Below are 19817 nucleotides of genomic sequence, written 5' to 3'. Positions count from 1 at the left end.
GAAGTTTACTAGTTTTCATAGAAATATTAGAAATATAGTGATAGTTAGCTTTAATTTTAATGATATGTAATAATATTTTGGACCCTATGTATGCTGTTAGTAATATATACTATAAAATTATAGTTAATTACTTGAGATTGATTGAGGGTTATATTCAAAAAAGGAAAGATGGAGATAAATATATAGATAATGTACTTCTGTTAGGTTCCTGGATATCTACCTAAAAGGTATGGAAGGAGTTCATTAAAAGACGTTTAAAAAGTTTGAAATATGTTGTACATGTATATCTTAATATTGATACTCAGTAACCTACATATCTCTAGTGCACAAGAATCTGTTAGAGAAAAATTGAACAAAAACTCAAGGTACTGTAAAGAGTTTGTAATTTTTTTAAATTTAAATATTTATTTTTCTTCCTCTATAAAAAAGTATCTATAATTTGGATGGCAATTAAAATAATTTGAATAAAATGAATTAAACATTCCATGACTAGTGTTTTAGCTCACCTGTGTCAGAGCTGAAGGTTGCATGGCACAAAGTATTATTTGGTAAAAAGGGATTAAAGTGAGTTAATATTGAGGACTACGTCCTTTTTCAAGGGATCATAATCTGGAAGAACAGGTTTGGGTCCCTTAAAAATCCCCCCCTTTCCTAGAAAAGAAATTTTCCTGTTAATTGTAAGTCCAGATTTGTAAAAATCATAGCCCCCTGTCTTGAGGTGAGGAATATATAGAATCTTACAAAACATTTTGAGGAACAGCAGAAACTAAAAAAATCATATGATAATACAGGCATTCCTCATGTGGTGTAAGTTCAGGTTTATTCATCTCATGACTCCTGGGGCTTGAATGGACCCACAGTATGGGTTTAAAGTAAATGTAGCAGGAAAAAATTGAAGAAGAAATCTTCCCAGCAATAGTAAGATTCAAATATATAGTCAGAATACTTTACAAGTATCTCAATACAGTGTAGAAATTCTTTTCCTTCAAAGCATGTCACCTGTGGCTTTATAAATGTGATTTTTTTTTTTAAAATGTCATATCAAGGACTTCAGGACTAAGTTGTTCATCATTATATATAAGAATCTTGGTAACATAAACGATAATTCAAATCATTATTCCGGACTAGGGTGGAGGCATATATATGGCAGAACATCAAGATCATATAATCAAATTAATGTACGAATAAGGTTCTACAAATGTGTACAACAAAGTTTTCTCAAACCATGCCCCCAGGGACTAAGATTGGGAATCAATTCGGTCAGAGATGTGTATTGGAATAGCAAAAATCTTTTTGAAAGGGTTATCTAAAGTAAAAGAGGATAATAAGTGAACAAACAGTAAAGCTAATGCATTTTCATGTGGTGCAATTCGAGATTTGTTGAATGAAAAATAAAATTATGGCCCCCAGAGCAAGGACGGGACCACATTAAAAGGATTAAAAAAAGGCATAGGCTTAGGGTATGTGGGTTGAGGCAACTATTTCGTTAAAAAGAATTTTACAGAATTATACAGAAATCCCAAACCAATAAAAATATGTAATTTTGTAAAGTTGACATGCATAAAGCCTCAGTATACTGAAAATTAAAACTGTTAAAATCACATGCTTTAATTTGGGGCTCGATCTATTTATATGTACAAATTCACTTGTGAGGAATTAAAGAATAATTTATTCAGGTGAGCGCTGTGGCACATAGACATCTAGGTGTTAACTAATATAATTAGATCCTTCACGAAGCAACGTGGGTTTGATACATCTCAAACCGATTAATGTCATTATTTTTAACATTTGAACTTCTTACCACAAAGGATAAATAACGCGCAGCGAACCTTATAATTTGACATCGTTTCTTTGTCTCCAAATAGATTGTTTAATTAGCATGGTATATTGTATCCGTTTTGTTTAATTACAATTAACGTAGTTCGTCAGTGGTAACCGGATTTATCATCTGCTGGATGTCTATGTAAGTTTTAAGAAACTTTTAAAATTGTAAACTTCACAAACTGCAAGCTAGATTTAAAAAAAATAGTACAAATCATAAATTTGCATTATCCTTTCCTTCTTTTCATTAGATCTAGATTGGAATGAATTTCTTTCATTTCAGTGTAAGTAAATAAAATTTGTTCATAATTTGGTCATAATTTCTTGTTACAACGTTTGTTGTTTCCAATTTCCTATTTATACAGAACTGAATAATATTTTTTTTAATATTCGAAGACATTTAAATCTTTTTGAGGTGACAAATTTTGAGTAAGTTAAGATGCTTACAATTATGTATTAATTTTCATGCAAAAAGGAAAATTTGACAAAACTATGCCTGTTATTCTTTGTAATATTTGATTTATAGTTTTCAAATTCCTGTTAATCTTTTGTATTATTTGATTTGTAGTACCTACAATTGATGTCAATGTTTTCTTGTTTCACAGTAACTTTGTTTTTGCATACTTTAATTGAAGTTTTCTTAACTATGTGTAACACGTTTTATTTTTGTTAACATACACTTAATACGTAAAAAGTGACTGGCTTATGTTGTCAACTTATTCCAATTACACATATTATGCAGAAAAGATGGTATAAGGAGCAGTAAAATCATTTCTCATGATCATGTGTACGGATGTAGGTGTTGTAAGCTCCATCTAAAATTCTCAAAGTGTAGAAAGCCTTGTAAAGAAAAATTACGTAGAATATGCTCTTAGGTATCGAATTGACTGAAAAACGTAAGCACCATACGCAGGTAATGGTATTATGCATGATAAAAAAGGATGTTGACAATAGCTTCTCCTTTTCATATAGAAAGATTTGAATAAAAATTCGCTTCATAAAAATACAAAAACAGGTCTACTAAATAAAGGGGCAAAATAAGTGCCCATACGAATTCGAACATATTCTTGAAAGACCTGCTCTCACAAGACCAAAAACTATATATATAGATATCATAAATGAGGAAGTCAAGCATCTTTTTAAAATAAATTTCAAGAGTGTGTGTACATCAATTTTGTATAGATGGCACATTGATTTTTTTTTTGAACGCAAGTCTGCAGTATTTTTGCCATACATCGGAGACGCCAATCACAAAATATATATGGCTATTTCAAAGTTCCTTTCCCCTAAAACATTCTGAATTACTTAAATGTTATAGAAAGTAATTTTAGGGATAAAATTGACCGTGCAGTAGATATGATGCCCATTTATGTCCTCGTATGTTGAGAAATATGTTCTACATTGAAAAAATACGCACAATTCTTGGAACACAATATTTTCTTTTTTAAAGCAAAAATAGTAAGGTGAATGTTTTATTTTAGTTTTACATATGTAGACATCTATGAAGACATTTTTAACCTATGATCAGACGTAAGAATGTCATTTGTCTGTTTGATGTTTTTTTTTTTCATTATAGCATTATTAAAAAATAATTATAAATGAAAATTGTTAAAAAGAACCTGCATAATCATTCATTAATTTGCAATATATCAACATGGAACAATTCCATGAATAGTATTTGCAAGTACATTTGAAAATTTGCAAGATATGTGTTTACAAATTCTAATTTGATTGAAAATATTCACATCTTATTATTTATTTAAATATATTGACGCCAAATAGAAAATTTTCAGAGTTTATTTCTTATCAAAACTAAAAGTGTTCTGCAGATAATTGATAGGTTGTACATGAATAGATCGAATGTCAGAGCCAAATTTACTCTTCTTGGCCCGAAAAGTGTTTATTATCTAGACAGGTCAATTAATCAAAAATTGATTGTTCCTAAAATTAAAACAGTTGAAATGAAAATCAAATAAATGGATGAATTTATAGACAATTTGTATTTTTCGTCAAAAAGTATGTTCAATACCATTTATTTTCACATATAGATCTAGGTCAATCTAGGTTGACTCGGAATTTTTAATTAATAGATTGTTTAAATAAAAACAAAGAAGCAAAAAGAGAAAAGGGCCCTCAATACAAATATGCAATGTCGACCTTTGTTTTTTAATTCTCATAATATTTGGGAGTTTGATTTTTGTCAGAATACCAAATAATTCATGACGAAAAATCAAATATACATGTATTCACTAAGATTTGAAGAGTGTCAGAACAACTGCATTCGATAGTTCCTGAAACTTAAAGGAAAGCAAATAAAAACTGTGCGTTTAATTATGTATACAATGTATTAATAATCAAGGCAGACAAATTACACAGTTATCATGATAAACATCATAATGTAAACTTCAGTGTCATCATTAATTTATATGCCACATTAAGAGCCCAAGTACCTCACTGTTTTAAATCATGTAGTTATTTATTTCCTTCTACCAACCGAAATGACCACAAAAAAGTTATCTGTCTTTTGTACACAATCTAGAAATATTTAAAAAAAAATTAAGTTCGTAATTTCATTCTACAGTTGTTTTTCATGGATCATATAATTCGCTTACAAATTACAATTTATTATTATTTTTTTAATTTAAATGAATTGTTTCACGTACAGAAAATTTACAGGATCTAGCATGACTGTTTTCTTCTTATGACAAATGACTACTTTTAATAGAAAACTCCCCCCAAAAACACAAATCTGCAGCACTGCCACTCAAAATAAATCTTAATTAGCTTTAGGGTACTGTTATGAAAATAAGATTTGCATACTATTAAAAGCGTATTTAAAAAATTATTGGATGACTAGGCTAGAAATTGACGATAGACAAAACCACGCATTTGGACAAAGGTATATGACATATTGTGGTTTCTTTAATTAAATCATCTGTGTTTGTCTAAGTTTGGTAGACCGCAAACTGAAGGGACAACATGGAAATCTACACTTCCATTATTAAAACAAGGTGTTTGCAATCAATAATAAAAGAATGATTGGAATATAACGTGCTAATGTAATGTGCATTCATAATTTATTAATATACATTGTATTAATTTTAATTTAGTAAGGATGCCGTTCATATCTTTGGGATGTAAAATCTTGCTTGGAATAATTTCCATACGTATTGCATACTAATATTACATGGCGTCAGTACTACTTAAGTGTACTTTACAATAAAGATAGATAAAAATATACATGTACACCTATAAACTATTTACATATCGCAAATTAACATTTAAAATTTTTGTGATCTATTTTTTTTTTCAAGTTCATACTGTTAGTATCTCTGACAATTAAATTTTTTGAAAAACGTGAAGACTTCAACCTTTTTTTCAATCGTGAACTTCCCTTATTTATGCAGCAATACACAATTATCACCAGTCTATGGGGTTTTTGTATTCCAGTTGATTCGATACGCAAGAACATGTTCTAAGTACAAACAATATCTAGACAGGCTATAGCCAAATAAAGTTGATAATACATGGATATCAACAATCTGACTCGTTTAAGGAATTAAACAATTTATAAATCAGGACAGCTACTGACAAATAAAGTTTATGATACAAAGATATCAACAATCTCGTTAAAGACAACCTGTCGCAAATTCTGTGGTTGATATAATTAATTACCTTGCTTGCAAATACAGTATATCATTAGGTCTAATGTTGACTGTCGTCTTTCATGCAGATTTTTAAGCCATTATTATAACACTGAATTCACCGCAGATTTTTCCATTTACCCGATCAATTACAAGGGGCACACAGTGGTCGTCACCGGTAGACAGGGGATGCGCTGTCCTCCATGACACCTGATCCCACCTCTGGTTTTAGAGGTACGTGTTTGCTCTGGCCATAATTTGTATTGTTTAATTGGGCTTCTGTTCATTATCTTCACATTTCACAAAATTCAATCAGTCTATCAAATTTAAATCATCCTTTCGACAAATGAGACGGACTACTGTGTGTGTACTTAAAAAAGCGGGCTTTATATTTTAGCGGTTTTGGCGCGGAAATTAATGCGCTAATTCATAAAATACCTCTAAGATATCATAAATAAATATAATATACGGCGCGGAAGTGTGTAGCTCTAACTCATGAATACGCCAGCAACTCAATACCCAGTGATTGCGCATAATTTGAATACGCCAATTTATGTACACGAACAGTATTTTACCCTGAACTCTTCATTTTCTCGTGCAATCTTTGTTCTTCTTCGTGTTATACATCGTTTGCACACCATTTTGATATGGGCTTATATTTGTTATATGGATGTATAATACATTTTAAAAACTTCTAATGCAATGCATAGAATACCTGGCATACCAGTTTTACCATAAAAGGATGTTAAAATTATTTTGAATAGGAGATGTACGTTCCAGTGAAAAAATGGTTCATTATACTTGTATGCGTTCTTCGTATTAATAAGATTGTATTTACAAAACATTCAGATATAGTTTCATGAAAGGTACTTAAGATATTGTGTCAATCAAATTTCAAAGTGCGATTTTTTTAATTTATGAAGGCAACTCCATTCACAATTTTTACCATTCTGCTCTTAATTGTTAATCAGAGTTCAATTGCTAAATATATGTATAGAATGAATTTAAAAAAAAAAATAGATAAATTGTAAAAATATACTGACTGTGGTTATACTAGGACTGGGTCATGCACATTTTGACTTCCAAAAAAATATTTCGTAGACTTTCTGGATGAAAAGGGTGAACATAACGAGCAGTAATCGATCTTAAAAATCCACAAACCACACATATATGTAAACAGGGCATAAAACATGGACCCCGGATATTCCAAAGGTGGGATCAAATGCCCAGGAGGAGTGTAAGCAAAACCTGTCGACCGGTCATACCTGCCATGAGCCCTAAGTATTGATCAGGTAGGCAGAATTTCAGTATAAAAGCAAAGACCTAACAATTGATATGAAAAACGTCAGCCAAAAACACGACTCAATGGTAAGTTACATTTGCTAACAAGGTCATTATAACGACCATAGAATTTCAGAAATGCTGACTTTAAACGAGGAAGTTGAAATTCCTGTAATTTAAACTTATCTGTCAGTAGCCTTCCTCGGTTTCAAAATTGATCGTATTCAGAGCATGCTCTTGCGTATCGAATAAGATCCCATATACAAGAGATAGTGGAATGTTACTACATAAATACATGTACTACATAAATAGGGAAAGTTGACGGTAGAAAACTGAAGTTTAGTTAACAGTTGGCCCTTGTCTTCTATTGTCAGTAAAACATGCAAATATGAAACATATGTGGCAGACTTTGTGGTGTCTTTTATTTCGAGTTCACAAGGAAAAAGTTTTCATAATGCCTATAGAGACATTTGTATCATATATAAGTCTTAATAAGCTTTCTTATTTTTCCCTGTTGTTTTAGTCATTCAGAAAACCCCCTCTGACTCACCTCGAGGATTTTATCAAAATAGCATTTATTAATATGTAAAAATGTATATTTCTTACAATTCCCGGAAATTTAAAATGTTTGAGGTATGTCAGGCTTTACTATAATGCTAGTTACTAATAATATGTTAAACATCTAATTTGCCAGAATAATAATTGAATTCCATAATGTTATGTTGTCTAATCATCGATGCCAAGTAGACGTAAAAAGAAACGTCATGTAAGCACCTGTTCTGTGCATAAATGCAGAAATGAGTTTCATTCAAATTTGATTAATGTATTCAAATTAAATAGTTTATATAGAACAACTTTTCCTTCAGAAAATAAAATCCGAATCACATATACGTAAGGTAATAATATTTCTTTTTTCGGACTTCTTCAATCCTCTTTTTTTTTTAAATATTTTTTTTGTTTGAAGCAGCAAAAATGGCATCCAATTTATCATTTCTTCTTTCTTTCAGTTTCTGGGGTTGGACTATACTAAATTTTTAAGGCAATTTCGTAATAATATAATTATACTCAAAAATTGCTCTACAAATAGCTAGCATTTCTCAAAAAAGTACTTTTCTGAATTAATATCATTTTCATATATTTCAAACATAATCATGTGTATACAAAACTATATTATGAGAGGGATAGAAGAAATTTTTTCAAAAAAAAAAAAAATGCTGAAACATTAATTAGCATTTTATTTTCTGTAACCTTTACATCACCATCAACAATTAAAAAACATCTCAATTTGCAGTTGTAGAGTTACCATCAGACCAAGAAAGATGATTTTCGTTACATTATGTTTCCAGCTTTTTGTGATATCGGGATGTGTTAATATATCCGTCATAGAAGATCTATATAACGTCATTAAAAGCCAGTCTGAATATGAAAACTTAAGTAAGTGAATTACTTTAATTTCAAAATGAATATTTATAACGGAAAACTATATTTATCACATTAGCGATTACAAATTTTGTACCAAAAGTATTATTCAATGCATAAATTCTTTTAATGGAAATCTTGTTCATTTAACCTTGAATTGTCAGCAGGCAAGTCATATGATTGATTTTAGAGAGAATAATTATGTTATAAAATATATATGTCTTGACACCTTGGTCTCACATTAATATGGTTTGTTGGTCAGATATTAAAAAGTCTTTGTCTTAATTTTGAAATTCAGCAGGCAATCAGTGTACATGAATATAATGAGCAGTTAGCTTTTAGCCAGAGTATAACACATGTCTCTGAGGTCATAATTCAGGTTCGACGACTGAACTGAATTACATCTATTCTGAAATTTACTTTCCACTAGTCTATCTTTATTTCATGATATTTAGTTAACAGACTCAGTACACAATGGCAATGATCTTGAAATATTGAAAGTTCACGTCTTTAACGTAATACCTAGGAGATTATCCATAGGTTAACATACGATCCTTAATATCTTCTCTGTGTTATCTAATAAACAAAAGCAATTTGTTATGGTTAAGGTTGGAATTTTCTAAAAGTGAGTCAAACCGAAAGGTCAAGGTCAAAATTAATGATACGCAGGGGAATCCTTCCTCGTAAGAAATACATATGCAAAATTTAAAAGCCCTAGCACCAACTGTTCAAAAGTTATGGCGAAGGTTAAAGTTTTTCAAAAGTAGGTCAAAATCCGAGGTCAAGGCCAAAAGGTCAAAATTAATAGTACGCAGAGGAATCCCTTGTCATAAGAAATACACAAGCGAAATATACATTTAAAAGCCCTACATGTAGCACCAACTTTTCAAATGTTATGGCCAAGGTTAAAGGTTTTCTTAAAACATGGGTCAAACTCTAAGATCAAGGTCACAAGGTCAAAAATAATTATTCCCATGGAAAGGTCTTTTCACAATGAATATACATGTGAAATATGAAAGCCCTGGCACCAATTCTTTACAAGTTATGGCCAAGGTTAAATTTTTTTTTTCCAAAACGGGTCAAACTTTAAGTTCAAGGTCAAGAGGTCAAATACCTTGGTACACAGAGGAAGGGTCTAGTAACAAGAAATAAACATGTGAAATATGAAAGCCATAGCTTCAACGAATCAACGGGCAAGGTTAAAATTTTTGCAGACAAACAGACGGACTGCCAGGGCAAAAACTATATACCCCTGAATCTTCGGGGCATAATATAAGTTCTCTGCTAATAGGTTTGGCTATACTTTCATATTTGGATTTCCCATTAGACCTCTCATTATTGAATCAATACAGAAAGAGTTTCATTCCTTTATTGTTTCAATTTTAGCTGTTTTTGAATTGAAGACATCCACAGATTTCAATGATGAAAATCCTTTACCAAGCAGTATGTTTCCTACCTTGTTCGAGACCCGGAAGTATAACTTCATTCATGACGTCATTGAGGAGATTGCCTACGAGTATTTATCATTTTATAGTTTTACAATTCATGACTTGATAGTTCTCCATTACACGAGCTTGATAAACATGGTTTCTAAAGTTAAATTCACTCACCATGTATGCAGACTATTGTGCAATGTTTATTTACAATCCAATGCATTTCATCTTAAGATGATCTTTTTATTCGTTGTCCTTTAAATTCTTTCATGATCTATTGGAATGATGACTAAACGTCTCAACATTATGCAAAGATTAATTTTTCAAACAAGTATTTACAAGTACATGAGCAACTTTTAATTGAATATAAATGTTTTCCTTCACTGTCATTACAAAATTTGACATATATGACATTTATCAATATTATGAATATAACACAATTTATTCAGACCTCGGGTTCGAACAAAGCATTTCTTAGATATGTGCTTTATGGCACGCCGATCGCATTATATCAACTTAAATGATAGCATTTATGAATTCAACGATAGAAAATATAAATATTGATAACAATTTTCAAACAAAAATGTGATTTATATTTTTATTCAATTTTAGAGTGAACACAACATCATCAGCCTTGCTTGAAAACGACGAGTTCCTAATACCGTTGCATTTAAAGTTTACAGAGAAGGATTGTGAACTGGGTCCATCTCATGGACAATGTAGCGATGACCAATACCGATCATTGGACGGTTCCTGTAATAATATGGTGTTCCCCACTTGGGGCATGTCTGGACAGGTTCTGCGACGCTATCTCTCCCCAGGGTATCATGATGGTCAGTCAGTGTTACATGTATCTCTTCTCTGATTGGACAAACTTGTTATCTTTTCTGATTGGATAGCAATGATCATGACAAACATATCAAACAAGATGAAAAAAATTCATCTAAATATCAAATTAAAAGACTTTTTTTCAGCATTGTTTATAAACAAAACAAAAACTCTTTAAGTGGAACAAAATCACAGTCTTGTTAAAATGTTTATTAATGCAATTTCACATAATTATCAAAAAATGTTAAATGTCATAGAACTCAAATTTTCACTAATAATCTCGACCACGTTTTGAAGTCTTTCTTTGTATTTGAATTAAGGGGTTGAAATGCCAATATCCTTAGACATCACGGGAGAACCACTTCCCAGTGCAAGGGAAATAAGTAAATTATTACATAGACAAAGTGACGTCATGGACATGAACATAGTTCTATCTGCTATGGTCATGCAGTGGGGACAATTTTTGGAGCATGATATTTTATCTGTACCTGCTTACAGAGGTAAATCATATCTCATAGCAGCTATTTTCGAAAATTATTTGCTGCTTTAAAGAATTGATCATAAATTCCTTTAAAATATGACAATAAATTAATGTTTTCTTAAAAAACTTAAATAAATATAGCCAAAATTATTTATTTAACGGAATGTGATATGATAAACATGTATGTAAAAATTCATAGTTTTTTCCTAAAAATTCAGAATGACTTAGTACGTATTATTAGCAGGCTACATGTATTTGGTTGACATTTTTAGACAAACATGGCCAAGCTTTGGATTGCTGTGGAAGAGATAAGAACGAGTAAGAATAATCGTTCGAAGTCTTGTTATCTTGTTTATCAGAATTGCTGTTGTAATCTTTATTTAAAATCAGCATTATTCATAAAAGAATTAAAATTTCTAATTTATATTATTTCAGTCATGAATGTTTCTCAATAAACGTTCCCCAAAACGACCCATTCTTCAACACCCGATGCATTCCGATGGTACGTTCGGCACCAGGAGTTGGACCAATGTGTTACACCAGTGAGTACAATCTTTCAAATGTAAGGACGACATTTTCCCCGGCTCCTTCTTATCCTATATATATATATATATATATATATATATATATATATATATATATATATATATATATATACCGTCATTTGCTCGTTAATATTAGCTCTATAAAATATGCGTTTTTTTAAAATCTCTATTATAATTAGATGCTTGCACTAAAGGTTGCCTATTAGGTAAATATCAACTCATCATTCTAGAACTATTACTTTATTTTCAACGGATCCTTTCATTATATTTCCCTCATATATTTGAATTAAGTTTTTTTTTTTTTAAAAAAATATTGATCATTAATTTTTTATGAATTAAACCATCTTATATCTTTATTGGTATACTTTGTAATAAAAACCATTTCAGCAAAAAGAGAACAACTGAACCTGGCTACAGCTTTCATCGACGGTTCTCACATTTATGGTACAAATACCGAGACACTGAGACAAATAGTTGATGCCAACACTGGTAAGAGATTATTTCTACAATCCTCACCTCTGAAATGGAAAGATTGATTTTACCACCTTGCATTACATTTCTAACTAGAGATAAAAAGTATGATAAATGATAAAATTGCACTTTAAATTTGTCTCTACACTAAAAGCATAGACGTTACATGCATTCATTTTAATGCTTTACTTTACAATTACATGAAGAAATGGGTGGGCATCGTATAAAAATGAACATCGTCTGAGGAAAAAAGTAAAATTGATCCCTAGTATGTAATACGTGGTATGAGAAATATTTCGTAAAACGAGAAATATTTCCGAATCTAATGAAATATTGTTAAATGAAACTTTTATTTTTCGAGTTCCTTTTTTTCCTCGAAAGAGACAAATTGATGGAAAAGAAGACTATGTGAAATGTAGGAGGTTATACATGTATCTGAAACCTAGGATCAGAATAGAGGAAATTAAAATGTCCATTAAGGCAAAACTCTGACGGTATCGTGATGAGAATCGTATATCAATTGCAGACTCTAATCAGGCTTTATCAAATTAATGTCTGAGTGAAAAAAAATTCCATAATCCATAACTGCTATTTTAATAACAGAACGGGATTCGGCAAAAGGCTTAGTAGATAATTATACTTAATGGTTATGTTCTGTTTTGAATGTTTGATAAACTTTTAGAAGGGATGTTCTTTTGTTGGAGCACACTTTCCTCTTTGAATATATTCATTAATATGGTTCGTGAAAGGAGTGTTTACATACATTTAAAATACAGGGATTTGATTTTAAATTAAAATGACCTTTTTTCAGCTAATGGCTTTATTTGCTGATATCCTTAATTTCTTTTTTAGTTACTGTAATACCGTTATAGAGCGTTCTTTTTCTTCATAGTACTGGAGAAACCCTGACAAAAATTTATTAAAATTAACTAAAATTTACTATAGTCAACTATAGTTAACTATAGGAAATACTTTGAAACTTTGATTTACTATGAAACTTTGATTTAGATCTTGTTTGAGATTTTAAAGTTAAAAATCTCTTATATCCTATACTAATGATAAATTTGTGAAAAATATGCTAATATTCAAGTAATATTTTCATTTACGGTAAAAAAAAAAAAAAAAATGCATGTATGAATTACAGAACATAAAATTTAAACCTAGAATCCATAGAAAAAATGCTTTGATTCACTTTAGTGAAAAGTTTGATTTACTATAGTAAAAACTTTGATAATATAGTTAACTATAGTCAACTATAGTTAATTATAGTATATTTTTGATAGGGAAGATGTAAAATGATGAAGATGAAAGTGATTTAAATGAATATTTTTTTTCCCACAGGAAAACTAAAAGTAAATGGTAACAATATGATTCCAGCTGCCGACCCTGCCATAGAAAATTGTATTCTGGAGAAGAGTTTTGACTACTGTCCGAAATTAGGTAAAGTGTTTAAAAAACTGGCAGAAATGCATGTATATCGTTTACAAATCTAGAAACATGTTTATCTTATTGGAAACAAACTTCTTTGCATAATTTTGAGAGCAAATGGCCGAACAGAGTTTACAGCTTTGTTAGGTAAAATCGTAAGTGACAGTGTCAATGTTGAAATATTTCCTTTTTCCCTTTTTTTTTTTTTTGGGGGGGGGGGATGTAACTATTTGATCCCATTTGTTTGCCCCTTATGCCAAAAAATAAATTAATGTAATCCACAGGAACAAGAAAAGCAATTACCAAAAAACCTAAAAATTAAATTGAATTTCAACTGCATAAAGTTTTTAAATTCAACGTATATCTACACTTTAAGAACTTTATGCAAAATATTTGAAGAAGCATCGCTCAGAATTCATTTCAGGGATTTTAATCTTAGTTCATCAACCCTGTTACAGTGATACCAGTACATTGTATATGATTTAATTCACAAGGTGCATAGATATTTCGTCAAAGTCGGGAATCAAGTTATTTTTTGTTTCATGGCCAAAATAAAAAAAAAATTGATATCATAGAAAAAATTAAAATAATGATCGACTCATTATTTCTGAGTCATGACCAATATTTAAGGGAAAAAGAACAAATGTGATAAATCAAGCGATAATTCCTGTAAATGTTCAGAAAAAACCCTGACCTACCATCTCAAATGGTTTTTGAAATGCGTCATTTTTTTTAAAGATAAAGCTTAACGCTTCTACTATTCAACACACATGCACGTTTGTCTCATGTTGTCAATCACTATCCAAATAGTTTTTTTTATATATTTTTCCCTCCTTGTTAATTTCAGAATCAGATAGAGATTTCATAAAACCGTTGACAACTGTTTCCATTAAAATATGCCTGTATTGAAAGTAAATGAAAAAATGGGAAAAAATTATATCCTCAAGAAATGCGGTTTTTATTTTAAAAAATGGATATTCTCTGAGTGATTTAAAACAGAAAATAAACTCTATATATTATTTTTTTTATTTAGAACTATGCATCAGTTGTACTTCTTTTTTTAGAATATGACCTGTTTACATATTTTCTTTCCCAAGGTTTTTTTCCATGCAAGACATCATTGATTTGCAATCAATCTGGCCCATGGAACTTTTTTCTGAGTATAGTATTTTGCTATAGTAAATTTTCTTTTAGATGCTGGTTGCCCCCCCCCCCCCCCAACATTTTGATGTAGGGTCGAGCACTGGCAAATTCCAGGATTTGCACAGTAAATCCGCTTCTTTTTTTGCCTTCAGATAGATTTGGGAAGTTGTTCCCCCTTCTACTTTTGTATGTTTGATCAGTACTGGTTTTTGTTTTATTTGCTTGTCAGATTTTTTGGGGTAACCCCCCCTCCCCCCACCTTTGAAACTGTTGATACTTGCCTAGCTGTTAATTCACTAGGAATCAAAACGAAAACCATTGAAAAATGTTTCATATCCGGATTTTCTTCCCATGTTATATATTTATTTCTTATCACATAAAAAATGGACTGGATTATAAACAACATTCCATATCACAAGATATGTAGATTAGATTAAAACTCATAAATGTGTGATTTGTTTTTTATAAATAAAGCGAGAATAGATGAATTTCATATTTTGCAGGTGACGATAGAATTAATCGAAGCCCAGCCCTCACATCAATGTATACATTGTTTGTTAGGGAGCACAACCGTCTTGTCGACAAATTACAATGCAGAAACCCTCACTGGCTTCCAGAGTTTGTCTTCCAGGAGGCGAGGAAGATCATAGTAGCCCTGATACAACAGATTACCTACACAGAGTATCTTCCAGTTATTCTAGGAAAGGAGGGCATGTGGAAATATGGTTTGACCATCAATATTGACGGTTATGACTATTCTGCATATAATCCAAACGTGAATGCTGGAATCGCTAACAGTTTTTCTTCTGCAGCTATTAAATTTATCCACACCCAAATGCCAGATATGCTTGGTTTTTACGATAACCAAACGCAATACGTAGATTTAGAGAAAACATTTCACAGACCCTGGTACGCGCAACAAGATGGCGGCAGAGGCATGGAAGAGATAATGAAATGGCTGGTTAATGATGCTCAACCGGAAACCAATAGGTCATTTTCCTTTGTTATCTTGCCATTAAAAACATCCCTTAAATCCATGTTTACCACTCATAATGCTCTCGAGAAACAATAGCTATGGGGGAGGACTAACTACCAATAATTCTACAATCTGACAGGATTCATTCGTAGTAAATCACTGGCTTGTTAGACTATCCAGCCAAAGTATTTTTCCCTGACATTGTATGATTGTATATCCAAACACATTAACGAGTTAGTCATGTTACCTCTGAAATAATCAAAGTACATTTCGGAGGCGACGTCATTTTACTAATGTTTCCGCCACAACCTTGTTCATTGTTAAAGTATAATAAATCATTAGCTTCAATTATTTTACACAATGCCACCACAAATGGTTTTACGATTACCTTTTTCAGCTGGAGGGAGCAGTTGGTTTTGATTAACGACCTTTTGATCCAATTGAGTATAGAGAAAGTTCCATAAGTTAATATTTTTTACCATATACTAAGATTATTCGAAATTAAGACTTACAATTTTCTAAAAAGAAATGCCAGGGTTTTTGAGCTTATACATGTATGCCTTAAGTCGAAAGGAATTTCTATATCCCATAATCAAACACAAAATGCTTCCTGAGATTGCATGATATTTTTTTTAATTACCGAATCTGAACTTTTGAAAAAAGAGAATGATAGCTGAAAACCCTTCTAAAGGAATCCAAAGTGCAGGGATCAGAGTCCTTAAGAGAATAGAAGCGCAAATCGTCATTAAATATTAGTGCATGTACAAATAAAAATATTCCATTTACTCTATTTCAATCAACCCTTCCAATGCTAATTATTCTTATTCCACCACGTTTCTACATTAGACCTTATTTCGCCATGTTTCTACATTAAGCCTACTAGTTCCAAAATTATTTTTATATCATAATGTTTTTAAATGTTTTATTCTGTCATATTTTTCGTAGATTCTACGTACGTGCACTAACAGATTCCTACCTTGAGTTTAACGGTAGTAGTTTAGACCTGGCAGCCATTGACATACAAAGGGGGCGGGACCATGGACTTCCGGCTTACAACTCATGGCGGAGGTTCTGTTCTCTTCCAATCGCAGACAAGTTTGAAAACCTCCTCGACCACGAACCTGAAATGATACAAAAGCTTAAGGAGATATACAAGTAATGTATACTTCATGGAGTACTACCATAGAAATAGATTGTCATCCTTGCTTTATAAAGGATCAGAAATTTAATTAACAATTATTGTTTTATGTTTTGCAATGTTTTTCGAAAGTAAAACATTATGTTGCACAATGTCCTATACTTTTTTAATCCATCACTTAAAATGATAATAGAATTCTAAAAGTGAAATCATAATTCGACTGCTTTAATTGATCAAGTCTAACTACTGTAGATCACTAAATTTTCGCAACAACTTATTTTTGCGAGATAGTCAATGTCTATTTATAAGTGAGACAAAATTTTCACGAATTGTGTTATTGCTCTATATAATCTTAAGGATTACTATTATACGCGAGAATGAAATTTTTTGCGAGCTTACTGTCTGGCGTAATTACGCGAAAATAAAGTTCTCGCGAATAAATGGTGATGTAAAGTATATATTGCAATATAAAGTGTTATTTAAGTCCCTCTTACCTAACATTGAATTATTTTATTCCCTTCTACTGCATAATTTCATTCATGAGGAAACAATGTATCGACGTTGTAATTTTGATGCTTACAGATCCCCAATGGACATAGACCTTTTGACAGGGGCATTGACCGAGAGAAAGCGGATGGGAACAGAGATCGGCCCAACCTTTTCCTGCATAGTGGGACTACAATTTAGCGAACTGAAAAAGGGAGACAGGTTTTGGTTTGAAAATCCAGATCCACGAACTGGGTTCACAATCAGTACGAAAATGTTATATTATCATTCAAAATACAGAAAGAAACTTTTTCTGGTTGCACTGGGAATAATAATGAGGCATTGCCTCTGTAATTGCACACAACTTACTTCTGTGCAGATTTGTTTTTACTTTTAGGTAAATGAAACTATGAAATTAACTTTATTGGACATAACTTAAACAATGACAGAATGAAAGCCTGAACTCAAAATGTAGCGAGAATATATTGAAAAAGTCTAATAATACCGAAGCTTTTTAAAATATTATATTGATTTTATACTTAAAATGTAAAATCTCAGTAAACATCTTGTTATATAATGCAGACTACTGTACTGGTTTTAATTTACTAGATGTAACTATGTTAAAAAGCTTTAACCACATTTTAAATTCTTTTTCAAATATGTATGCATGCAAGTTGAAAGATATGAAATATACAAGATTTTTTTTTTTATCTTATAGAGCAACTGAGTGCAATCCGAAGAATGTCCTTGGCCAAAATTATGTGTAACAATTTGGATATCGAAAGAATTCAACAAAGAGTTATGTTTCTTCCATCTGAGTAAGTTAAATAAATTTAAACCAACTTTAATTCAAGTACGAGAAATATATGCGAGTTTACCTAACCCCCTTTTATTCGCAAATAAATAAGCCATTATGACTGTGCATATATTTAGAATGATTTCAGATAGATTTCAATTTATTGCGGATATATCTCTAACCGTTGAATCGCACATAAAAATTTTTGCGAAAAACAGTTGGTTTACTGTATATATTCATGTATTGTTGTTTTTGAATATTTACAAAAGAAAAACAACTGAAGCAGCCTACGAATGAAACGTTAAATTTTTAATGTTAAAATATTTTATATTTATGCACAGAGAGTTCCATCCTAGAGCCGAATGTAGTGAGATTCCTGATTTAGACTTCAGTGCTTGGCAAGATGACCCCTCCGTCACAGCAAACTGTTAAATGGGGCTTCGACTGTATATGAATTCATTCGTTGTTTGGAGTCATTACATTGAATGAAGAGAACTAAAAGTAATGGCATTTCCAATAAACACCGAACAAAGTCACAGCTGCAAGTTGAAGTACGAAAAGCAGCAGCATCATTAAAAGAAAGAAACATATGAGATATGAAAATTTTACTGAGAATTTTTTTTTGATATTTCATCACTGTAAATGATATGAGCTTTGTCAAAACAAACACATAATGTATACATTAAAAAAGAAGACTAGATCACTTGAAAAACGCGGGCAGCTAATTTATTTGGCCAAATTCTTTATAAAAATAATTTTAATAGTTGACGAAATTGAATGAAATAATATGGCAGAAGGTAGATACACAAAGCATATAAGAAGCAGTTTAAAATTCATTATTTTTTTTCTGTACTTTCATTAGTGAACTTTGCACATGTTTTACATTTTATTTAACATGTTTTCCGCACTTGTTTGTACTTTTATACTATTTATTTAGCACCTGGACAATAAATCCATTGCATAAATGTAAATGTCAGTGTTTTTATTCTTTCCTGGGAGCTTATCAAAGTCTTTCACTTTATATTACAAAAAAGAATATTTATTACACAGATGATATTTATGATGATTCAGTGGTAGTAATTACCCAGTAGGTGTTCTCTCCATACTGTATTTGTCTTTCTTTAGCTCTTATTATTAAACCTCTTGCAGAAATACATGATTATACTGATCTGTAAACTTTATACAGACAGGTATAGGTATTCCAAACAGGAGAACTACCCTTCTGATCTGTAAACTTTATACAGACAGGTATAGGTATTCCAAACAGGAGAACTACCCTTCTGATCTGTAAACTTTATACAGACAGGTATAAGTATTCCAAACAGGAGAACTACCCTTCTGATCTGTAAACTTTATACAGACAGGTATAGGTATTCCAAACACGAGAACTGCCCTTCTACCTTCAAAAAAATTGTCTGACATCTAGGGGAAGCATATCATAAAAACGAAATCCAAAACAAAAAAATCAATTTATAAATCCTTGAGTAAGAAGTTAGCTAGGGTCGTCATTTCAAGTAAATAGATTTACTCAATGATAATCAAAAGAGGAGTAACTCCTTTAGAATAATAAATATGGTTTCTTGTTTGGTTTACCGATATAAAATTGCAATTCTTAAACTTTTTCTATGCAAGATTTAAATTTTTCTTTATATCCAATTTTAGTATCCTTGATTATATTTGCAAAGAATGTGTCATATCAAAATTCTTTGAAAGCCAAGCATTGAAAATTTGGATTTCTTCACAATTTCTTAAAAATATTTTATTTTTCTATTCAAAATATTCTCACAAAACAAACAAACAAACAAACAAACAAAAACAAACAAACAAACAAAAAAACATTCAAAAGTTTCAGTAAGTCAATGTGAAAACATAATTATTTAAATTTTCTTTTTTATCATTATGATTACAAAAGTGACTTACTGCTTTC

At 31.0% G+C, this 19817-nt stretch overlaps 1 protein-coding gene across 2 annotated transcripts; it reads left to right on the top strand.

The window, feature by feature from the left end:
- The first annotated feature begins 1882 nt into the window (after positions 1–1882).
- On the top strand, positions 1883–18866 carry LOC133180273 (peroxidasin-like). 2 transcript variants are annotated; one of them, XM_061314816.1, is made up of 14 exons: positions 1883–1963; positions 8038–8180; positions 9552–9681; positions 10211–10431; positions 10747–10926; positions 11180–11225; positions 11343–11449; positions 11840–11941; positions 13265–13363; positions 14998–15484; positions 16416–16625; positions 17191–17360; positions 17813–17912; positions 18232–18866. In XM_061314816.1, exons 1-14 carry the CDS (start codon positions 1956–1958, stop codon positions 18320–18322), a joined length of 2094 nt encoding a protein of 697 aa, XP_061170800.1. In that variant the 5' UTR covers positions 1883–1955; the 3' UTR covers positions 18323–18866. The 2 variants fall into 2 exon arrangements, with proteins under 2 accessions (XP_061170800.1, XP_061170801.1); XM_061314817.1 differs by lacking the exon at positions 1883–1963 and adding an exon at positions 5618–5699.
- The last annotated feature ends 951 nt before the right edge of the window (positions 18867–19817 follow it).

Source organism: Saccostrea echinata, unplaced genomic scaffold, assembly GCF_033153115.1.
Source record: "Saccostrea echinata isolate AGI-Se365-2 ecotype Australia unplaced genomic scaffold, CSIRO_AGI_Sech_v1 ptg000006l, whole genome shotgun sequence".
Classification (NCBI taxonomy): Eukaryota; Metazoa; Mollusca; class Bivalvia; order Ostreida; family Ostreidae; genus Saccostrea; species Saccostrea echinata.
This window is presented reverse-complemented; position numbering and strand designations above follow the sequence as displayed.